A 24218-nucleotide genomic window follows, 5' to 3' on the forward strand; every position below is an offset into this window, starting at 1 on the left:
TATGAGGATATATAAGGGACCTTATTAGTATTTACAAAAATGTTGATGTAAATATTTCGTTTATAGTAAATCGCAGGTAGTCTAAATTATAAAATGAAAAAAAAACTTCACTTTTAGTTATAGAGGTATAAAAAGATATATTATATATATCATCATAAACAAAACTTAAAGTCATATTACCAGTGCATACGAAAAGTTAAAAACGTTTTCACTTGTGTGAAACACTAGAAAAAGAGAGAGAGAGGAGAAGATGATGAAGACAATGAAAAATAAATAAATAAAAAGAAGAAGAAGAAAATTCACATTTCACAGTTTGAAGCCGTAGATACAATATAAGGATGACGGTCAGAACAAAATATTAAGTACACAAGAGCAGCCCAAGAGTGTTGTTAATCGTATGTCTTTCAGAACGGCTGGTATGGGAATTAACACTTTTACTAATAACGCAGAGAACAACGTTTCGAATTTCCTAGGTCATCTTCATTTTTATTTAAAGTGGGTTTCTTGTCATCAAGAAGGACGTATGTCTTTCCTTTAGGCTATCAGTTCAAAAGTTGAGACAATTAGTGACGATAGCAGGCTCTCAGCAGCTTTGCATGCAAATGCATAAAAGCTATCAAACCTTCAGTAATTTCTAACTTATGCTATCTACGTTGAAAATTTCACAGATATGGAAATTTTAATTTTTCGTTTTTCCACTTGTAGGAGTGAAACCACTCGCCATAATTCTATTAGCTGAGCTAAAGGGGTTAACCCATCCAGTAATTACTTACATAGCACTTTTTTGAGAACTTAAAGTTGCACATTCAAATCTATGATCCGCAAACTGCGAGTCCAGCGCCCTAACTACCAGGCCATAAAAAACAAATTATAACATCAAAATATAGTTTATAACAATATTCTTACGTCACTAACGTGCAACCAGTAGCTCATCGACTTAAATAAAGAGAGAAATGTTTAATGAACGTCCTGAGAAATATTTCCAATGTACCTACGAAGGTAATATTAAGGAAATGAGAAATTAATTTAGTCAAGATGACAATGTTACTGAACAAGGGGCTTACAGCAACACAGAATGTGTGTTTTCTTACAGCAAAGGCACCGAGGGGAATCGAACTCCTGATTTTAGCGTTGTAAATCCGTAGACTTGTTGCTGTACCAGAGGGGACCATAGGGTGTGAGGGTAATCTCTTAAATAAGATATGTCGAACTAAAAAGTGACTAGTTACTGTTGTAACATTTTCCTCTCACTTCCCAAATCTTCTATTATTATGGTCCAGTTTAATCAACAAAATATGATTTTCAATGTTATTTTGTATTTTAACGTACCCGTATTTTCTCAGACGAACAGAACTTTATTTGCATATTTATGTATTCTGAAATTGAAAGTAAATAATAATGAAAAAAAAATCACTTGTTCTGTGTAAGGTGAAATAACTGCAACATCTATAACTCAAGTTGATATATAATATATGAATATTTGTTTCTGTTATTAATGATACATGAAAATAAACGGAAAATAGTTATTTTAATCATTTGGAAATTCTTGAAAAGGGTTTTAAATTATCTTTTTGGGTACTGTTTAATGATGAGCCACTCATTAAGAAGGAGATGAAAACGGGTTAGACTGAAAGAACAAACTTCATTATTACACACCTATAACATGGGTAAGTCTTGTGTTTAATACGCTTACAGTTCTGGACCACAATCCCATTCAGGCTTCAGTTTAACTTCACTACGATCTTTAAAATTAGGCTGTTGGGTAGCATAATACAAACGGATTTGAAATTGCTGAATAGTCAATGTAAGTTGTTTTAAGTTATTCTATCCAATTTCATAATATGTTCAGAGGACTGTTGTATACTAAAAGAGTTAATGTAACATTTGCTCGACAAATGAACAACTAAATTACTATTATTATTAAATCATTTGTCACAATGTTTAGGCCCAAATCAAACTTGAAAAGCAATATAAAAATTAATATTATATACTACAAAAGTGTAATATAAATGCATTTTCACTATTAATTCGAAAATTCATTCAGTTTACTGAGGGAAAATACTGTATCAAAAACTGTTAATAATATTGTATCTATTTACTCTAGTGGGCTCCATTACATATTTCAGTAGCTTTTTAACTAAAGTATAGTAAGCATAATATTATTAGTTATAATGCTAATAGTTGAGTGTTACAGTTGTGACGTTAATGCAACATTTTTTAGAACATTTTCGTTATCCACCATTAAAATGTTACGCGAGGCTTAAATTTAGGTCTAACGAGCCTATGTTAGGTTAGAATCCTTTAGATCTAATAGGAATAGTAATTTTTTATACTTATTTAGTAGAAAGTGTTAGGCCTATTGCTATTTGATCGACCTTGAGCGTTAATTTCTGTCGCGTCACATTACTCTTACACTTCTTCAGTTTTGGTTTAAGCATGTAATTAAGACTTATTAAGTATTAAATTAGCCTTATATCCAATGTATATACATTTAGAAGTAGTATTAGTACAAAGGACAAATAAATAAATCAATTATTTAAATAATAATATAAAATTAGCAAAATGATAATCAAAAACTTAGATATTAAAATGCTGTTTGGATTGAGGAAATCATACTGAAAACATTAATATCTCTTATAACAAAATGATAAACTAAAATCAAAGGACTAGTGTAAATGTTATATCAATAATTTTAATAAACTAGACAGTAGTTCAAACCAATTAACTATAGACTACCAACGTTTTATGCACTTCGTAACTTCCAAAAGCTGAGAATTTCAACGTTGTTTAAATGTATTCTGTCGGTGTATTTTTCTGATAATTGTTATCTTTGTTTCTTGCATTATTAGATTAGCATGTGTCTAGAATTAAAAAGAAACGGTGTTAGCATTGCTGACAACCATATCATTTTTAATTAAAGAGACCTCTCCCCTTTAAATGTCCATTTTTTATCAGTTTTTCAAAATGTAGTGAATCTGATGAAATGCGCCAAAGATGATTCGTTTTTTTTCCCATAAAATATAGAAGTTTGTCCTTCATTTGGATGTTTATTTGTTTTTTCTTTTAGGCGACATAAAATGATATCAAACTACAGCTGAATGGCAACAATACGAACACTTTCACAGGTGAGACATTTGTCATACTACAAGATTGAATTTTAAATGTACCGAATTTTCTGGCGTCGAAAACGCACCTCCATTTTGATTAGCTAAATTTTGAAAAAAGAGAAAAAATATAAACATAAAATTAAGGTCGCAGAACTTCCACCAGTCTTACCAAGATGTTTGGTGGATTGTTTAGTGACTTATGATACATAACTCATCTTATCCACTTCTCGTTTTTATGAGCTATATGCTTATCATATCTACCTTTGAAAGTGTATACCTTATATTACCACTAATTATTATATTATCAGTAATAACGTTATTCTAAGCTTGAGGAGTTAAAAAGAGTACCGGTATTACAGCATCATATCTACCGTGACATGTTCCTGTTTATTTATTTGTTATTTGATACAAAGTAACTTATACATTTCATTCTGGATCATATAGAGAGGCTTAGATTACTGTCTAGTATCGAAACGCTTCCTCTAGGCTTAGGTTTAGGCCTATGAGCAACATAGCCTTCGGCCTGGAAGACGCAGGTAAAAAATTTTAAACTTATTTTGGGGAAAAACTAGCGTCTCTGACGCCAGGAAATACATTACGTTATAAGAAAACCCGTGAAGACGAAGCTACAATTTTTGTAGGCTATTGTCATTGCTATGTAGATGATATATTTATTTTTTGAAACCATGGTTTGGAATTATATGAACAAAAATACACTTTGTACTTCAGCTGTGGGTGTATGATAAGAGTGACTGTCACATGCTACTATTCAGTCTGACAAGAGTAGCTCAAGAGTTGGCGGTGGATAGTATTGACTAGTTGCCTTCCTTCAAGTCTAAAACTTTAAAACAGTAACAACTAGCACAAATAGCTCAAAATTTCATAAAAGAAACAAACTGTTAGATATAGGAAAATAATTGGAGATCTTAAAAGAATTGCCCTGAATAATACTGACTACACCATGTCTTCTGTCAAAAAGACTTTTCAGGATTATATCAAAAGGCAGACTTGTCTGTGACCACACACCTATACACTCTAGACGAAAATTTCTGTGTTACATCTTTTGTTAGAAACACAGTTTAAAAATATACTCTACATTTTAGGAGTGGAGTGTTCTTAAAATTTGGTCCTGAACATTCAACCATTCTCATAGATAAACTGTACTCGAATATATTTATTTTTTTCTTGCCCAACAGGTAACCAGTTTGTTTTGTGTGTTTATAAACTTTTTTTTCACTGTGGAAAATATATCCACACACACACACACACATATATAAACAAATTTCAATTAATAAAAGAAAAAAAATGTATATTTATATTGTGGTAAGTAGGCATACCATGCGTTTTCTATCTCCCATATATATAACTTTTTTTTCAAAATTTCAATGTACAGTGAGTATTTTGGTCTGAACATAGAAACCTGGTCAAAGCAGCCACTAACTTATTCTAACTCTAGTTACTCATAGAATTAGATCAGTCTACTAGGACAATACACATACTTCCTCCAGAGAAAGATTGCTATAATACTGGACATACTGTACAGAAGTAGACTGTGTTGATTTATACTAAGTCAGTTGAAGCCCTAGGCATATAAAATCCCTTGTTTTTTTTTAATGAGAATAACCATCAATAACACTCGCATCCTAAAAAAAACAGTATTTCATATATAATGCTATGCGATTTTATATTTTTACACAGATTTTTAACGTACTTAACCAAATTAAGAAAAGATAAAAATTGAAATTAAGACTTAAAATTGGCATGATTGATTGGACTTAATATACTTAGTACAGTATTTTCTCGTTAAAGGCCATGCTTTCCCTCATCTTTTATTTTGATTGTTGTGGTTGAAATAAATATTGTTTTGCTGTATGACAATGTGTGTCCAGTCCCTTTAAATCAATTGAAGTCAGAGAAAGTTATATTTCTGCTCTACAATATACACTTTCTGGCGAGCTTTTATTTATCATTCTGTTTTTACCCTATCACTTTAAGAGAAGGCTGTGAATCTGAGAATACCACAGAATAGCTTGTTTGTTTGAATTTCGCGTAAAGCTACACGAGGGATATCTGCGCTAGCCGTCCCTAATTTAGCAGTGTAACACTAGAGGGAAGGTAGCTTGTCATCACCTCCCACAGCCAACTCTTGGGCTACTCTTATACCGTTATATTATAACGGTAAAACGGCTGAAAAGGCGAGCATGTTTGGTGTGACGGGGATTTGAACTCGCGACCTTCAGATTACGAGCCGAGCGCCTTAATCACCTGGCCATGCTGGGCCCCACAGAATAGCATCCGAGTGAGAATATATTGTAGAGTTAGGTACATGAAAGTACTCTGAAATAGATAACACGTTAGAGCTACTGATAGAGTTAGTTGTTATAAGAAACTTTAAGCGTCAAATAAGTGGTACTGGATTAAGTGAAAATGAAGTACTGTACCAGTGACGACTCAAATAAAACTATAGAATCTATAGTAAAGAAAATACGTTACGCCATAGAAAATTAGTAAAAACACCTTTCGTACCTTTATTGTTGCTGTGGTTTTTAAGGAGAAAACTATACGGTGCTGTGTCCACCATCGGTATCGAAATTCAGTTTTTAGCATTATAAGCCTTCAAACTTCTGAAACACTGTTGTGGGAAGAGACTTTCTTGTAAGTTTTTAATCTCAAGACAGCTAAACAAAAATAAAAAAAAGCAAGATAGCAAAGTCACACAATGTTAAATAAGTATATGTTTATTTTATGAGGCCCGTACGCAGAATGTTTGAAAAAGGGAAGTTCTAATTTCTGAGATCCAAAGCTAACACATATTATGCGAAGTACAATCAGCATGCTAATACTATCGGAGATCTTTAGACATACGACTACTGGTTGAAAGAATGCTGCTGCTACCGGAGACCTGTAAACATACGACTACTTCTAGCTAAAAGAATGTTAATGCTACCGGAGATCTATAGACATACGACTACTTCTAGCTGAAAGAATACTAATACTACCGGAGACCTATAGACATACGACTACTTCTAGCTGAAAGAATGCTAATGCTACCGGAGATCTGTGGACATACGACTACTTCTAGCTGAAAGAATGCTAATGCTACCGGAGATCTGTAGACATACGACTACTTCTAGCTAAAAGAATGTTAATGCTACCGGAGATCTATAGACATACGACTACTTCTAGCTGAAAGAATGCTGCTGCTACTGGAGACCTGTAGACATACGACTACTTCTAGCTAAAAGAATGTTAATGCTACCGGAGATCTATAGACATACGACTACTTCTAGCTGAAAGAATGCTGCTGCTACCGGAGACCTGTAGACATACGAATACTTCTAGCTAAAAGAATGTTAATGCTACCGGAGATCTATAGACATACGACTACTTCTAGCTGAAAGAATGCTGCTGCTACCGGAGACCTGTAGACATACGACTACTTCTAGCTAAAAGGATGTTAATGCTACCGGAGATCTATAGACATACGACTACTTCTAGCTGAAAGAATGCTAATGCTACTGGAGATCTATGTGAACAAAATAAAACGTACTCAGGATATTCATAATAATTAATTCTGATTTTTGCACCACGTCTTACCATACTGACTGAAGAACCGCGTGATTCATGCCATTGTATTAGCAACCAAAAAAAAAAAAACAGTTGAGGACTTCGTGTCACTGATGATACGAGCATGTTTCTTTTTTTTACACTGCCATTTAATATTCATTTCCACTTAGCTATGTACATTTGTTTGTTAAAATGTTACCACATGTATTTTGAACTTCGCGCAAAGCTACAAGAGGGCTATTTGTGCTAACCATCCCTAATCTAGCATTATAAGACTAGAGGGAAGGCAGCTAGTCATCACCACCCACCGCTAGCTGTTGGGTTACTCTTTTACGAACGAATAGTGGGAATGACTGTCACATTATAACGCCCTCACGGCTGCAAGGGCGAGCATGTTTGGTGCGGCGGGGATGCGGACCCGCGACCCTCAGATTACGAGTCGCACGCCTTAACACGTTTGGCCATACCGGGCCCTGTTATTCAATCTAGTTTGATAACAATGAAATAGCAAACGTTGCCGGAGGTTAGAAACTTACAAATTATCGCGTAATACAACTATACCACATGCTAAAGACATATTTTTAAAATTTTACGTATTTAAGAATCCGAAAAGTTTTAAGTATGATTTATACTTTATAGAAAACGTAAATGCTTTTACAGTTATTTGCCTTAGTAACATTTTACTTACAAGTTTCTTATGTGACTGTAGTCTACCTGAATTTTAACTTCATCTATCATTTATTAGTTTTGCTATAGAAAACTGATATAATGTGTGCAAACGACACATGAGAAATAAATAAGAGTATTTTCAAAAAGTTAATCTGATTTTTTAATATTTAAAATTATTAGCTAGTTGAAAGCAGAAACTTTAAAAATTTAGAAGAATCTTTATTTTTATACTATGATTATATGATTACAATGAACTTTTTACATGATCATTGATATGTAATGTGTGCTTTTAGGAAAGCAAACAGCATTTTGCTTTAGATCGTAATTTACTTTATTATGAACTACAATAGTGCTTCATAATAGAGATCGCACAAGAATTTGCTCAAACTTTAAATATAACATGTGGACAAGAACTACCTTGAAAAACAGACTTATTTTTGACATAACACTTAAAAGCTTCCTTTCGAATAGTTAAGACAACCCAAACGTTGATATTATGCAAAATTAAGTGATTTTCCCCATTTGTTTATGTTATTGTTTTACAAGGCTACAGCAAATTCGCCCGGTATTTTGCCCTAAAACCTAAGCAGGTGTGCTATATGAAGCACTGTGAATGTCTATGACTTATTTAAAAGCTAATTTATCGTAATAGATAAGATGTTGTTCTGAACGGCTGCTTTTGTACTCACTGCGTATTAAACACGTGTTTACACAAAATCTCATGCATAAGCAACCTGGTCATTAAATAATTTATAATACATAAAGATTTATTTAAAAGCGATGTTTACGACGTATATGTTTTATCTGAAAAGCTGTTTTTCTGCTGATATAATTTTACATATGCTTAGCGAGGTTTGTATCCTACTCTAGGCATATATTTGCCCATTGCTGTACATTAAAAAACAAACACACAAGATAATTAAAAATTGAGAACTTAAAATCTTGAAATAGGGATAAAAGAGAAAAGTAAGAAAACAACACTGGAAATCTACTACTGAGAATTTGCTTAACCTACAAACGAAAAATTATTGCAAGTGATATTTACTGTAATATGGGATAACACATACAGGGATTTTGTAAACAACAACAAAAAACAAAACAGAGAGTAGTTTTAAACATAATCCGAACTCTAATTTTGTTTTCGTGCTGCAAAATTTTCTAAGTCCTTAACTTTCGGCCATTAGGAAAGTCCAGTGTTTCTCTAGTGTACGTGCTGACTGGAAACTTCAACTCGTGCTTTGTTCAACACTTTAACTGAAAACTGCCATGTGAAAGGTGTTCGAATTTCCTGTTGCGTATCTTTCGTATTCGAGTCGGTATTGTTCGTTGTTACTCGGGTTTGTTGTATCTACGTACAGTTCTGCGACTATATTTCAGAAACTTTTAACAGAGGACTGTTACCATGTTAGGTTTTCCCACTGAGACCACCATGGTGATTTTTTCTACTGTTTCTTATACTTAGTTGAAATCTTGAGTCCGTTTTCAGTGTTTATTACCACCGATAGTTGCGACTTACGCCAAGTGTATCGCCGCTGTCTATTTTGCATGTAGTAATAGCGTTGTCTTATTCAATCAAACACTTGTCAACAGCAGGCTACTGAACAACATACCTGTGCACAAGGTAAGCATGTTACTGCGTCTGTTTACATTGCATTAACAATGCCGCTCGTCTTTTTGTACATTACACTGTCACAATTATGGAAGTCGATCATTAAATTTGTGATGATACAATAAGTTCAGTTTGGTGGTAGGGTGGGGAAAAAAAACGCAGTAGTAAATTGTTGAAAAGCATGTAACATTCAATTGAACGCATATGTAAGTATGCAACTTAATATTTATTCTTGATAAATGGCTATAAAAATTTAAGAAACAAGATTAGTAAAAATTAAGTAAAAACGGAGGAATAGAGATCGTAAACAAAGTAAAGAAACAGTTGAATAAAAATGCAAATATTATGTTTTCAAATTTACATCTAGGACCTCTTTAGAAGAAGTAAACAAACAAGGCTGGTAATAGTGACTACATTTTATATCCTCAGGCTACAAATCCCTACTTTGACTCCACTAAAACTGATAATTACTGTGTACGTGTATTTGTACGTTTTTGACGATCTCTAGTCCCATCTTACTAAATTAGCACTTTTTACCAATTTTAAATATAACTAATTTTGCTAACCTTAAATATAAGGTTTTGTTTTTGTTCATCAAAGTTGTATTATATACATACATATATATTTGGATTTCATTCATCAATAGATTTTACTTAAATTCATAAATACATATTATGATTATTATTTTAACCTATAATAATTATTTAAAGGCCTTCATATTGCAGATAACACCAAAAAATGTTGTCTATAGTTTCGAAATAATTATAATTTGTCATTTTTATGCAATTATCTTGTTTCAGTTGAGGCATAGAGGCCCATAGAATGCTGTGATTTTTTTCTTTTCTTCCAAGTATAATCTTTGAGCTCATAGCTCCATTTCTTGGCCGATTTTGAGATCTTATTACAGCCGCCGCTATTGAAAATTCCCTCTTGTTTTATTTGAAGAAAAACATTTTAATTAGCAAAAGTATGAAAACTATTTGGTAAAATTGTGTCAGTTAAGTCTGTATAACCTTATTTTAATCTGTGATAATAATAATGTATTCAATTATTCTGTTACTTTCTTATTGATTTTATATATGTAATTATTAGAATTCTCAGTCGGTGAAACAGAAAAACTATTATAAACTGATTTGAAAGAGGACATTGGTTGATAACTAATGAAGTTTTTTATTGAAACAGCAAGGGTTTGTTTGTTTTTTTAATTTCGCGTAAAGCTACTCTAGGGCTATCTGCGCCAGCCATCTCTAATTCAGCAGTATAAAGCTAGAGGGAAGGCAGCTAGTCATCACCACTCACCGCCAACTCTTGAGCTACTTTTTTACCAACGAATAGTGGGATTGACCGTCACATTATAACGCCCCCACGGCTGAAAGGGCGAGCTTGTTTGGTGTGACAGGGATTCAAACCCGCGACACTCGGATTACGAGTCGAGTGCTTTTACCACCTGGCCATGCCGAGCCCATACAGCAGGGGAGATGCTTATATTTAAAAAGACACCTGTAGTTTGTTTAGAGTCAGTTAATCAATTACACTATGTAACACAAATTTTTTTTCCAGGATAGTATGTGTTATTTCTTAATTGCTTATGTTGTAAAAGTACAGAAAATGGCTATTATTCCCTTCAAACTTCGCTTTGGTGACCTGGATATTGAAATTTAGAGATTAACCTATTTTCTATGCAAAAACAGGCAAATTTGCACATTTGCATTTACATAAAGTCTGAATAAAACAACATATAAATCAAGATTTACATGTATTTATATTAAAGTTATACAAAAGTAAACAAAAATGTTTAGAAGTGAGTAGTTTTCGAGATTTGCGACTGAGATGTAAATCACTTTTACGTATCAGCTCCCAAAAATAGTCTCCCACCATTTTTCGTTATACGCTCCTTGATAGCGGCGTTCAATGTCCAGTATATCTTGGTAGAAGCGCTCGCCTTGCTCCTCTGAGTATGCTCCCATGTTATTCTTGAATTTATCAAGACGAACATCAACGATATGGACTTTCAGGGATATTCTGCAGCCCATTTTGCCGTAGTTCTTCACCAGAGTCTCAACCAGTTCCACATAATTTTCGACCTTGTGATTGCCCAAGAAGCCCCGAACCACTGCGACAAAGCTGCCCTAAGGTTTTCTCCTTCCTGCTGAGCCTCTTGGGGAATTCTGTGCACTCCAGGATCTTCTTTATTTGTGGTTCAATGAAGACACCAACATTGACCTTTGCCTCAGACAGCTTAGGAAAGAAGCCTTTGCAGTACTTGAAGGCTGCAGACACCTTATCAAGAGCTGTGACAAATTGCTTCATGTGCAATGGTGGAAACAACACCTTCTGAAGGTCCACTAGTGGCTCACACTTGACATTGTGCCTCCCCAAAGAGAACTCGGTCCGTTGTGGCCATAGCTACCTGTTGTCCTGCGCTGTGGTGTCCCTGCTGTCCCAAAGGCAAAGATAACAGGGAAACTTGGTAAAGCTTCCTTGGAGACCCATCAGGAGCGCCACCATTTTGAAGGCTCCAATAGCTTCCCAGTCATACTCATCATACTTCAAGGCTTCTAGCAAGGTCTCGATGCTGCTGTATTCCTCTTTGAGGTGCAGCGAGTGAGCCAGGGGAAGAGACGGATACTTATTCCCGTTATGGAGCAGCACAGCATTGAGGCTTCTGGATGAGCTATCAATGAAGAGGCGCCACTCGTTCGGGTTTCAGACAATTCCAATTGTGGCAGAAGCAGAGCCCATCTTGACGAGTTAAGAAGCTTGACGAATGTCGGTCTGACTTGCGACTTGCACACTTTCATCTAACAAATCCCACTCCTTGAGCCTAGATGTCAAAAGCTCGGCATTCGACTTTGTTAGACCAAGATCTCTGATTAAGTCATTGAGGTCTCTTTGGTTGGGGTAGTATGGGTTTCTCTCACCAGCTGCACCTCTAAAATTGTAATCTGGATTTTCAACGTCTACCTCCTCTTCTGATTTGTTGGTTTCTTCTGAGGATGACTGCTTTCTCTCTGGTGGAGTTGGTACAGGGAGCTTAGGGCAGTGTAGCACTGGGGCGATAGATGATGGAAGATCCGGATACATGATATCAAATGCATTCTTGCCAGCCCGACGTTTGGAAGGGTCCACCATGCAGAAGTAGTAATTGCTTGCGTGGCCAGTGGATTCACCTTAAATTCTTGGAATAGCGAACTTCATGGTTCTTTTTTCCCTCTGTACCATCCTGCAAAAGAGCAAAATAAAATTATTATAAAGAATAAATTTATTTCATCTGCAACTAGTGTGTAAGAGGTTCATGCAAAATATTTTATTTGTGATATTTTTCTGTACTATTGGAAATAAAAAAATAAATTAAAAGATATTTAATTTTTTTAAGATCTAATATTTGTATAAGATAAAATCTTACTATTCAAGCAAGCAAAATTTTCCGTCTTACTTTCTAGAGTTTTTTTGCAGTGCTCGCAGGTAAAATGAGGTGCCCAGGGTTTGTCTTGATTCCCGACAGGCATGCCGAAATATGCTTTGTTGGCATCATTTCTTTTAAGCAGATGCTGTCACAAAGTATTTTTTGCTCTTGTCTTGATAAATTGGTTACATACATAGCAGAATGCGTCTAGAGAATGCTTGCAGCTTCTTGATGCCATCTCTGATAAAATCACATAGGTCTACGTGTTCACTTAGGCAGCTAGAATTAAACTGAAGTGGTGAGCCCTACATATATATTACTATAGAAAGTTCTAGAAAATTCTAAAAGGTTCTTGAAAATTCTCATAAAATTCTTGTAAGTTCGAGAAAATTCTATATCAGTTACTTAGCACTGAATCTACATGGAATATTGTGGAAAATGGGTAAATTTGAAAATTTAATTACCCATGTCACAAAAGCAAAGTTTGCAGAGAAAAATAGGTCTTTTCCATTTACTTTAAGCATAAGGAATTGGGAAATAACATTTTCCGCCCAGGAATAAGAAAAATAAAAATTTTGTTACATATTGTTATTGTCAGGGTTTAATTGTTTAATGAATTTTCGCGCAGAGCCACACAAGAGCTGTATGCACATATTCATCCCTAATTTAAACTGATAGACAACAGGGAGAGCGGTTAGCCAACAGCGCCTCCTACAAACTAATTAAATAGTGAGATTTGATCGTCACTTGCTTAACATATTCATTACTTCAAACTGTTGCAAGGAAACACGAACCGAATCACATGAAGGTTTAAAAGCTCAATTTAATGCTAAAATGAGGTGTATTTCCCTAAAATTATTTATTATTTACAGTTATCATTATTATTGTTATTGTTTGTGCTGGCTAATTGTTCTATATCTAACTATCACGTAGGAAAGTAAAAACTTGGAGTGTTGTAATGTAATGGTCAATTTCAATATTCGTTGGTAAATAGTAGCCCAAAATATGGCGACTAGTGGTGTTAACTAGTTGTCTTCTCTCTAGTATACTACATTGGTGACGGCGATCACACATAGTCTGCGAAATTCAAAATTGTATGCATTTGGAAGCAGGGCTAGCATGTAAATAACATAAAAACAAAAATTTGGCGAAGAATAAACTATGCTAGGAGTCTAACTGGTAAAAACTACGAAACAACACCAGAAAACATCATTAAAATATACAAGACATATATTATATCTGTAATAGACTATGCAGCTCCTGCATGGATCAATGTAAGTGAAAAACAAATACAAACCAAACTCCAAACATTACAGAATACACTAATTACATCAGCATACAGAGTACCTAAAACCACTTCATCAAAGTTCATGCACAATTACTCAAATACACAAACAACACCAGATAGACTTCTACATAGTACAATAAAATATTTTGATAAAAATTGGCGAAAAAATGAGTTGTTATGCGAACTAGACAGATATTGCATATATGATGAGTGAGACTAAAGTGAGACCTAAACACCTCTCCCCGATAAACTTGTACATCAGATCATTAAGATAAAATTATTTAAAATAATAATAATAGTAATAATAATTAAATAGAACTAAAATTAAACAGGCCACCTACGTTCTAGACTTATTAAAATAATAATAATAAAATAAAAAATGAAAGAACAATATAAATTGACATTGCCCTGAAAAGGACCACACAAAAGTTATCATATTATTCCAGCCATTCAGTATTTCCTCGTAATACATTAATCAGGCCACTCCAACAAAGTTAAGGAAGGAGGAGGAGGTCTAGTGTACCTGACTCTCCTGGGTATACAAATATATATACTCAAACACCAGAGAGAGAGAGGGCTAGCATCCAGAATCCCTGAAGTATCGTTGGCCCCTCAAGCCAATTCAGATCTTAGAAAAGGACGCGATTCAATTATTTTATGACCAAAAGTGTCAGGATTAGTTACATGTTCCACATTAATACAGATTGTAATTATTAGTAACCAGGTTTACTAATGCTTAAGACTTTGACATTGTAGCAACTGTTACTCTTTTTACTGTTGATCTGTGGGATTTTTTCCAGAAGTGACTTAACCCTGAACTCAGCTGAGTTGAATATAGTGCATTCTGCTTTCATCTTTCAACGTTGAGTGGGAAAGCTTTCGCAATAAGAGTGAAGATCTACAATGTTAATTTTGAGTGTTATACAAAGTAAAAACTTTCGTCTAGAAGTGTATAATTACAAGTTCTTTTCTGACATTTTATAACCTAATGTAGTACGAAAAAATTGAGTTTGCTCCGTATAAAATGTGGAGATTTACACGGATATTCTAACAGTGTTGCTTCATCAGACACTATTTTCAATTCACAGTGTTATTAATGAATTTCTTAAGTCTTATGTTATACAGACTATGACATAAATACTATGGCCATAACCAGATTGATGAAATACCAGTTTATAAAAAAACAAAAATGTTTTCAGACGTTTATTTTTATGTTAAAATGTATTTGAAATTAGATTACGTTACCTTCTCTGATTATTACCTGACCTTTTTGAACTGTTAATTATTCACTTTATACTATAAAAAAAAAAGTTTGATTATCTTACTTTAACTCACGCATCTTCACAACTCCGTGAATGTTTTGGGTGTTTCAAAGATGGCGGTTTAAATGTGTTACACACACGGTATGCCATAAAATTTAGTAGCTCACATAAACTGATGATAAAGTAAACCTATGCAGGTAACTTTTATAACTGTATCATTAAGTGTTTTTACAACGTGGAAATACAAGTAAAGAAACGAAGGTAGTGTCACATATTCCTTTATGTCTTGATATTTTTTTTAGTGTCTTCTCATTTTATATTATTATGTTTTTGTTAGAAGTCAGTAAAATCTCACTATATATTTAGCTGGTGGCTGTAGTTTTCGCTTGAACGAGGAACGCCATGTCTCCAGTCTTTAGCTAATCGCCAGTGCCACGTCCACACTGTATCAACTAGTGCAGCTTAGTGGATAGAAAACTGTATACTTCTGTTGTAGCGACGTATGATTCTTTCCACAAAAATTAAAATGATGATTGACCTGAGTCGGGTGGTTCCACGAGTACTTATGGCTGTCTTAGTGGGAATAGCATTTATTTTGCTGGTACAATTTGAGCTTCGTCACAGGAAGAATAAAAAAGGTAAATATTTTATGTAATAATGAAGCACGCGTACTTCGAAACCCGTATCAGGCATATCTAATGCACACTCTATATATTTTATTTAATATGAATTCGAAATAGTTTCTCTTTTCTCATTGAATTTCGTAAAGCACGTTTAATATTAAGAACGATAACAAAAATAATATTTTACGTAAATTGTTTCACTCCTATAGGAGTTGCATCTAGTTTTTTAACCTTTTTTATATAAAGTTAAGTATTACAGTTTTAGAACGACTAAATACTACGTACTTTATCTTTTGTAGAAGGAAACAAATCCGTGGCTATTATTCAAGATAAATTAATAAATAAAAGTTCACCTCAGTTTATAGACCAACCCACTCTTACATTATCATCACTCTGCCTACATTAAACTGCCATGTTTGTACTGAGTGCAACATCTATAAATTTCGTCAGTCAAGAAGCATCGTCGATGCTTATCAAACTTTTTAACTCATTCTAAACAGTCCCCAAACTGTACTTTAAATAACAAAGTTATTTGTAATACATGCAGTGCTGTGCCAAAGTGTTAGGACAGAGTCAAGCATTATATTTCAGTCAACTTCCAAAGAGCAATGGAAGGTAAATCACAGGTTAAACACAAATTTTTAACAATATTTACATTTATTACAACAAAAATTCAGTGGAAATGTTTGAGTTCAGCAAAAAAATAATATTTTATGCGTGTTCGCTTTTTAACGAGCTTTAATAACTACAGACAGTCTTTCAGGCATCGTTGCAACATATTTAATCGAAGTGTCATTTCAACACTTGGAGGATTTTGCTCCAAATGTACGTAATACACTTCCATAAAGTTTATTTGGAATCAACTTTTGATTTGTCAAGTTTTTGATCCATAAAATCTCAGATCTGCTCAATGGGAGAAAGACTGAGGATCTGTAGGGGTTATTACATTATTTGAATGACTACATCAGCGTATTTCTTAGCTACGTAATTTCTTCGTAAGTTGGATGAGTGTTTGGGGTCATTATCTTCTTGGTAGTAAAATTCATTACCAATAATTCACAAATCACTGGGTATACCATGACGGATTAGTATCTGATGGTGCTTATACTGGTCCATCATTCCCTCTATTTTTAAAATAGCTCCTGTCAACTTGTCAGAAAAAATACCCCGAAACCATCACACTGCTTCACCTATGCTTTATGGTGCACGCTATGCATTGAAATCAGTATCTTTCACCTTTCTTCCACCGGACAAATAACCTGTGCTATAAATCATATATTTCAAACTTGGACTCGTCCGTTCACAACACCTTTTTCCAATCATCAACAGTCCAGTTTATGTACATTTTAGCAAGTTTCAGTTTCTTGACAATATTTAGAGATTGAAGTATAGGTTTTTAAACCCCTACACTACCAAATATTCCATTCTCGTCGAGTCTTCTTGATATTGTAGGTCTGGATACTTTTCTGTTATTTGGTGCATGGTTGTTTATCTCATGCTTGAGATCAGTGGCCGTCTTCTTTCTGTCCCGAATACTGCATAAACGATGATACTTAAGATCAGCATCATTAAGTTTAGGTGTTCTGCCTCTTCCTCTCCTATTTTCAAACTTACCTGTCTATGTCTCACTACCTAGGGTGTACTTGACAGACAGTGTTTTCGGTATTTCAAGTCTTCAACAATCTATCGGAGAGTCACACCATCATCACGTAAAGCTTTTATGCGAACTCTCTGTTCTACTGACAATTACCTATACTTTTTTTTTGGGAGGGGCATGCCAAAAGAACTTAACATATAATATTAAACGCTGTTTTTATTAAAGTTTGTTTGTGGAGTACTAGTAAATTATTTTTTTCTAGTATATACCGGTGCCGTATGCTAGATTTTTTTTCTATATTGTTAGGACACTGCATGGGGTACCATGACAGTTATTTCAGACCTTAAATTTGATTGGTATGATCATTCAAGCAGAACCCTTATGGCACGCCCTTGATACAAGTATGTGTGAATTCTGAAGAATGGTAACTATTGTCAACAGGGATCAGTGAAGCATTACTACAGTGTTAAAATTTACATTCTGTAATGACATGGAAGGATTAGCCGCATAAAATTGAAAAAATGATAACGTATTATCTTGTCCTAACAATTTTGCATAGTACTATACAGAAAATATATACTGAAAAAAATGAATTAATGCTTTTCTTTATTGTCTTCTTCCTGCACGTTATTGATAGCTAACGGTAATTCATGTAGAAAATAACATCAGTAGTATGAAATACATATGACTGAATTACATTTTTTTAAATTAACTTGATTTCTAAAAGAAAAGAGAGGTTGCTATGCTCAACCGTTTTGTTAATCACTGTGCTGAAAATATAGCTTCAGAATTTTTTTATGATAACTTGCAGTGATATAAGGCTTAGAACTCCGAACAGAACAAGCGCGTGAAAATATATTCATAACTCATGTAAAAACATACATATATGGTCCTCACGTGTTTCCTTTAACATTTGATTTAAAAAGACACCCCATCTAATATAAAATTTTTAAGTTGCTAATCTTTGATTTCTCTACAGATGAAGAAGTTTCAGATGATAGCATATTCACCGTCTTAAGCCACAAACTGGAGTCTGTATTTAAACTAGATGGTGAAGTTAACAGTACGATTGGTAGAAAAAAACGTTCAGTTTTCACTAATTCCGAAATATTTTTCGAGAAGTCAGATATTCCTGACGTAAGAAATTTGGAATTGTCAAGTCCTGATAATATTAATTCCAGCGATAAAGGTTTGACGAATATAATGTTGAATGAAAGTTATGTTCAGTCAGAAAAAGTGCCAGACAAAATCAGGACTATTTTTATTCGAAAAAAGTATTTGTCTATGAATGACACTGGTGTGAACGAAACACAGAGTCTCAACTCATTCTCACTTCGAGAATGTTTTAATAGTTGGGGTGTTGTTATCTTAATAAGCTTAACAAGCATTATTTCATTTCTCTTGGGCTCTTTCTGTTGCTTAGGAAAACAACTCTTGTGGAGTAGGAAGCATTTTTCTCCAAACAAGTGGTGGATGTCGAGGAATGAAGAACTCTGGAATTTTACCAGCTTAGTTAGACAGAAAAGTAAGTCTTTAATCTCAGAATCCCAGTCAACAGTTACAGACGATTCAGTGGTACCTTTACTGCCCAGTGATGCTTCCAACTGTACATCAGAGCCAACACAAAAACCATCTCTGTTTAACACAGAAACTTTATCAGTGATCATCACTTGTCCTCAGAGTACAGTTTCTTCACCGTTTAGCACTGCTTCTTCTTATATTAAATCGCCTATACCAATCCATAATTTATTGTTTTCCAAGTTTCCAATGTTGAATAATGAGTCATATTTTGTGAAGCCATCAGGACAAATCATTAGTACACCAGTGATGAAGTCATCGTCCTTGACCGTTGCTTCAGAGTTCGTCAGATCATCAGAATGAGTTGTTATCCCGCGTTTGGTTGAAGAAAGTGAGAAAGCTGGACCAAGAACACCTACTAAAGATGTTTAGAGAATAACTATCGATACATCTACCAGTGTTGTTCCCATCCATTAGCTAATGACGTTACGTAATTAAAAAAGTATTTAAATGGTCATTTATCAACTCCAGGATTTCGGTTAATTTAGTTTTCTTGGATTAATGTGAAGTGGGGCAAAAATTATAAGATGTGAGATAAGATAATTTTTCTGGCTGATTTTTTTAGATATTTAAAATAAAACTAAAGAAAATTAGATGTCATTTAAGAAATCCTTTATAGAATAATCCACTGAAATAAACTCAGTTTACTACCACTTGTATTAAGTTAATAAAAACTGAATTTTAATTTGAACGAGAACTATACTACAAGAGTTAGACGATGCAGTTGAAATGCTTTGTATTTCCTCTCTCTTTTTTGTCCATGTTTATTAACATAATTATATACGATTCTGTTTTGTACTAGATAATAGCACATTTAGTTGAATTCTATCTGCAGTGTGGTGCCAAACGTAATATATTGAAACAGTTTGATTTCAATTAAGACTAAATAGTTACGTCATGCCTTAAGAATCATGATAGTTGTATCAAATTATACAGACGATAGGAAAATATTATTATTTGAAACAGACTCGATGAATATTAAAGTCACTTTCGTAAGATATATATTTATGTTTTATGCATTTATTCGCGAAATATACAGAGAAAAATTAAGTATTACTTTAACGACATAATCACAACTGTATAACCAACTCAGGTTTGCTTTAAAACAATTTTTATCTGACACTGTTACAGTCTAGCATTGCTACTGTACTTTTTATCCTATGTATCTGTAAACAAGGGCTAAACTGTTGTCATATATATATATATATATATATATATACGGCTATTTCTTAAGTATATCCTTCTTCTCATAAATACCATTCAGTTGTATGAAAAGTAATATCGTAAGTAAACTGACTGTCCAGTAAGTCTTAATTTAATTAATTCTTTTAAAGAGTACTTCTATTAATATCACATTTTTATATGTTTCGTAATTTAGATTATACACTTGCTGCAATACGTTAGTTGTTACATCTACAAGAAAAGCATTGCGGTTAATATGAAGTTACACGGTGACAGTAGGTGACCTAAAAGGAAGGCTGTAATTAGCTCTTATATATACACACCCCCTGCTAGTGCAGTGGTATGTCTACGGACTTACAAGGCTAAAATCAGTGGTTCGATTCTCCTCGGTGGGCTCAGCAGATACCCCGATGTGGCTTTGCTATAAGAAAACACACACTAATATGTGCTAGGTCTTTGATATTTTTATTTTGATAGGAAACGCTGGAAAGTCAAAGAATGTCTGTTTTAATCTGCTATTAAGTTGTAAAAGATGAAAGTATTCTTTTTTCTTTGTCATTATCTGGCTGAGGTAATACGTTTATCGTACTTCATTTATTATTGTGTATTTCCTAAATATCTCAGTATACAAGATTCTAGATGATCATTGAGAACACAGACTAACTAATATGCCGAAAGAACATTACAGTTCTCACATTTGTTGAGTACTCCAACTGAGTTATTATATGGTAAATGCTGGTGGATGATTTTTGTAGAAAGTTCCTAACTGCTCATGCATGTTAGCCGACACAACCTAATGTTGTGTTGCGAAACAATATTATATATATATGAGTGTGACCTGGTACGTGTAAGTCTTGATAAAATGTGTGTCTGTGTTTTCTTATAGCAAATCCTCGTCAAGCTATCTGCTGTGTTCACTGAGGGGAATCAAACCCCTGATTTTTGCGTTGTAAATCTGTGGACTTACCGCTGTACCAGCGTGGAACCTTGGTAAAATACTAATTATACTTATATATAATTGTCCGATTTCTTTTTCATGTTTATATGACGAAGTAGGTTTCCGATCAATGGGTAGCAGTTTTGGTATAGAAAACATTGCAACTTCTCTACTAATTCCACTATATTGGTTTGAATTTGTGTGTATATTTTTAGTTTAATTAGTTTAAATGGTGAATTATGGTAGGAATGGTCATTACTGCTTGCTTTTATCTATTATTTCTTATATTTTCTGTGGAATCAATATAGCTGGAATCACATTAATTCAGTAGAAAAACTTGCTTGTTTTGTTTTGTTTGTTTGTTTTTAATTTCGTGCAAAGCTACACGAGGGCTATCTGCGTTAGCCGTCCCTAATTTAGCAGTGTAACACTAGAGGGAAGGCAGCTAGTCATCACCACCCACCGCCAACTCTTGGGCTTCTCTTTTACCAACGAATGAGTGGGATTGACAGTCACGTTATAACGCCTTCATGGCTGAAAGGGCGAGCATGTTTGGTGCGACGGAAATTCGAATCCGCGACCATCAGATTACCAGTCGAGCGCCTTAACCAATCTGGCCATGCCGGGCCAGAAAAACTTGCAAGATGTACGTGCATTCCAGCACACAGAAATAATTATCAATACTTATGTTGATTGCCCAAGCAATGTGGATTGTCACCGAATGGTGATGTCGTGCACTGTTAGTATACATTGGTTAATATATGTTTTATGCGACATTTAATTAAGTATGTGACAGTGCACATAGCTAGGGCAATCAATATCAGTGTTGATAATTATTTCTGTGTGCTGGAATGCACGTACGTCTTGCGGTAATGTGGCATTTTCTTTTCTAATAGGCCTGGCATGGCCTAGCGCGTAAGGCGTGCGACTCGTAATCCGAGGGTCGCGGGTTCGCGCCCGCGTCGCGCTAAACATGCTCGCCCTCCCAGCCGTGGGGGTGTATAATGTGACGGTCAATCCCACTATTCGTTGGTAAAAGAGTAGCCCAAGAGTTGGCGGTGGGTGGTGATGACTAGCTGCCTTCCCTCTAGTCTTACACTGCTAAATTAGGGACGGCTAGCACAGATAGCCCTCGAGTAGCTTTGTGCGAAATTCCCAAACAAACAAACAAAACTTTTCTAATATTTGGTAAAACCTAATGCCAACTGTACGGCTGTATGTCTGCGGACTTATACTGCTAGAAACCGTTTAAACTCATCTGCTGCTCAATATTTTAATGCAAATTGACTTTAACAGACAATCGTGTGTAGAGTTCTGCAAAGCTTTAGGTGGTTTGAATGTAATATTATCAGACTTATAATTTCACTGTTTGGGTGGTACAGTCTTTCAAGCAGATGGTTGCTAACTTTGTTAAATCATAAACTGACCGGGATGAACATCCACTGTACATCGTGATGGCGTAATGTGATACATAATACTAATCCACATGAATTTCGTTACCAGTATCTGAATGAAATAGACGAATGCTAAAAACAGTTGCTATAATGAAACCATTGTTGAACGAAATTCAAGCCTGGTGACTAAGTATGAGGCTGTTATGTGTTCCTTAAGCATATAAGTACTTCTACTCTGCTTAAATTGCTCCGTATTTCGTATATAAACTTTATAAGAGCTGCAGCATTTCAAGTAATGTGGAAAAGTGCAATGAAAATGTCAACAGCTGAAGTTGTATGTCAGTGGGGAACTATAGAAGAATTGGTTGCTCCAGAAATCAAATGATGAAAAGCAAGTTAACTTAGATCATGCAAGAGCACCTATTGTTATATTTATTTCGACTCAGATGATGAAGAAGGTACTGACAGTAAGTATCCTACAGTCAGTGAAGTAAAAACAAATGGAAGGGGCTGACTGCTTTGATGATTGGCGGAAATGTCGATGTTGGTCTTCTAATCAGTATATTTGATAATAAATGCTTTGCTAAAATTTTGGAAAATCACTTTCATAAATTAACGACCAAAATGGAGTTTTGATTCTGAATCGTAAAGCTATCAAGCAATATCTATCAGTAAAACATTGTTTTGATATCTTACAACAATGATTGGATCTATTTAATGAGTAACATTACGTCAGTGATTTCTCAGATAAGATTTGGTTACTGATGGTAACTGAAACTTTTGACGTACCACGAAGGTGGAAGAACTTTGCAATCTTCGCCTTCCATGCATTCAAATAAAGTTGCGTGGTAAATATCTGCCAGCGTTTAATTAGATTACTTACATAAGTGAATTTAATACGAACAACGTAAATCTTGGCAGGTTTAATCTGAGTTATTTTTCATGTTTATCTTAAGTAGTAAATTTTTCATCCCAAAATAGCTCTATTGTAGAGGATTGTGCTTTTCCTGTCATAATTTTGAAATCTTTAGTATATTAAATGTAGAGTGTTTGTATATTTTATGGTTAATTACACCGAGTGTGGCCTGGGCAGTGAGTTATAGCAATGACCCCCTTGGTGCTTATTCTCACCATAATTTTAATTTTGGGGCATTGTTCGAGTTCAAGTTATTCTAAATTAATAAATTAGCACCCGTATTATCTCGTGGATAATTAGAAACGAAGAAAAAGTTAGGCCCTTTGGTAAATGATGATTCCTGGATTTCGAGATGAGAGCGCTTATGTTCATAAATTTCATATTATAAAGGAACAAAAAGAAGCTCATTAATACACCAAAGATGTCACATTTTCAACTATAATCACTCATTACTACTCATGTATTCATTCAATGTTTTCCTGAACTCGGTTGAATTTTATACCTCGACCAACATTGATGGCACCTCATTCCAAAAATCAACCATCCCATTTTAAAAGTAATACTATTTAAACTGCACACAGATCCTACACTGCCGTAGTTTGAAGTTATGACCATTGGTCCTATTGTTTTCACTGCTAAACTCCAAAACTTCGGTATATCTACATTATCAATACCCTTAATAATCTCAAACATTTCAATCAAATTCCTTCTGACTCTTGTCTTCTCCAGAGAAAACAAGTTCAGATAACTTTAGTTTTAAGACAATCTCACCATCCCAGGTACCATTCTAGTAGCTCTTCTCTGAACCTTCTCCAATAATTGAATGTCCTTATTTTACTCTCCAGTACTCTAAATGAGGCCTTGCAAGTGATCTGTACAATGAAACAATAATATTCCTTGTCTTATATTCAATATTTCAATAGATGCTATTGAAAATCATATAGCCATACTACTAGCTACAATACACTGTTTAGATGATTTAAGTGACTTTTTAATCTTAATACCAAGATATATTTTCATCAACCACGATATGTAATATATTCTCATTCAATTTGTAACAAAGTTGCAAAGAAAGAGACTAGA

The 24218-nt window shown here is 34.3% G+C and overlaps 1 protein-coding gene across 2 annotated transcripts; it reads left to right on the forward strand.

Annotated features, from left to right (window-relative positions):
- Positions 1-8626: 8626 nt before the first annotated feature.
- On the forward strand, positions 8627-19806 carry LOC143237363 (uncharacterized). 2 transcript variants are annotated; one of them, XM_076476528.1, is made up of 3 exons: positions 8627-8964; positions 15275-15546; positions 18108-19806. In XM_076476528.1, the coding sequence occupies exons 2-3, from the start codon at positions 15411-15413 to the stop codon at positions 19007-19009; spliced, it is 1038 nt and encodes a 345-aa protein (XP_076332643.1). In that variant the 5' UTR covers positions 8627-8964; positions 15275-15410; the 3' UTR covers positions 19010-19806. The 2 variants fall into 2 exon arrangements, with proteins under 2 accessions (XP_076332643.1, XP_076332642.1); XM_076476527.1 differs by lacking the exon at positions 8627-8964 and adding an exon at positions 15033-15169.
- Positions 19807-24218: the final 4412 nt, after the last annotated feature.

Source organism: Tachypleus tridentatus, chromosome 13 (assembly GCF_004210375.1).
Source record: "Tachypleus tridentatus isolate NWPU-2018 chromosome 13, ASM421037v1, whole genome shotgun sequence".
Taxonomy (NCBI): domain Eukaryota; kingdom Metazoa; phylum Arthropoda; class Merostomata; order Xiphosura; family Limulidae; genus Tachypleus; species Tachypleus tridentatus.

Bases quoted from the DNA above. Each gene is read 5' to 3' on its own strand.
- LOC143237363 (XM_076476528.1), top strand. From the start codon at position 15,411: ATGATTCTTTCCACAAAAATTAAAATGATGATTGACCTGAGTCGGGTG. The intron at 15,547-18,107 runs GTAAATATTTTA...ATTTCTCTACAG, and splicing joins TCACAGGAAGAATAAAAAAG to ATGAAGAAGTTTCAGATGAT.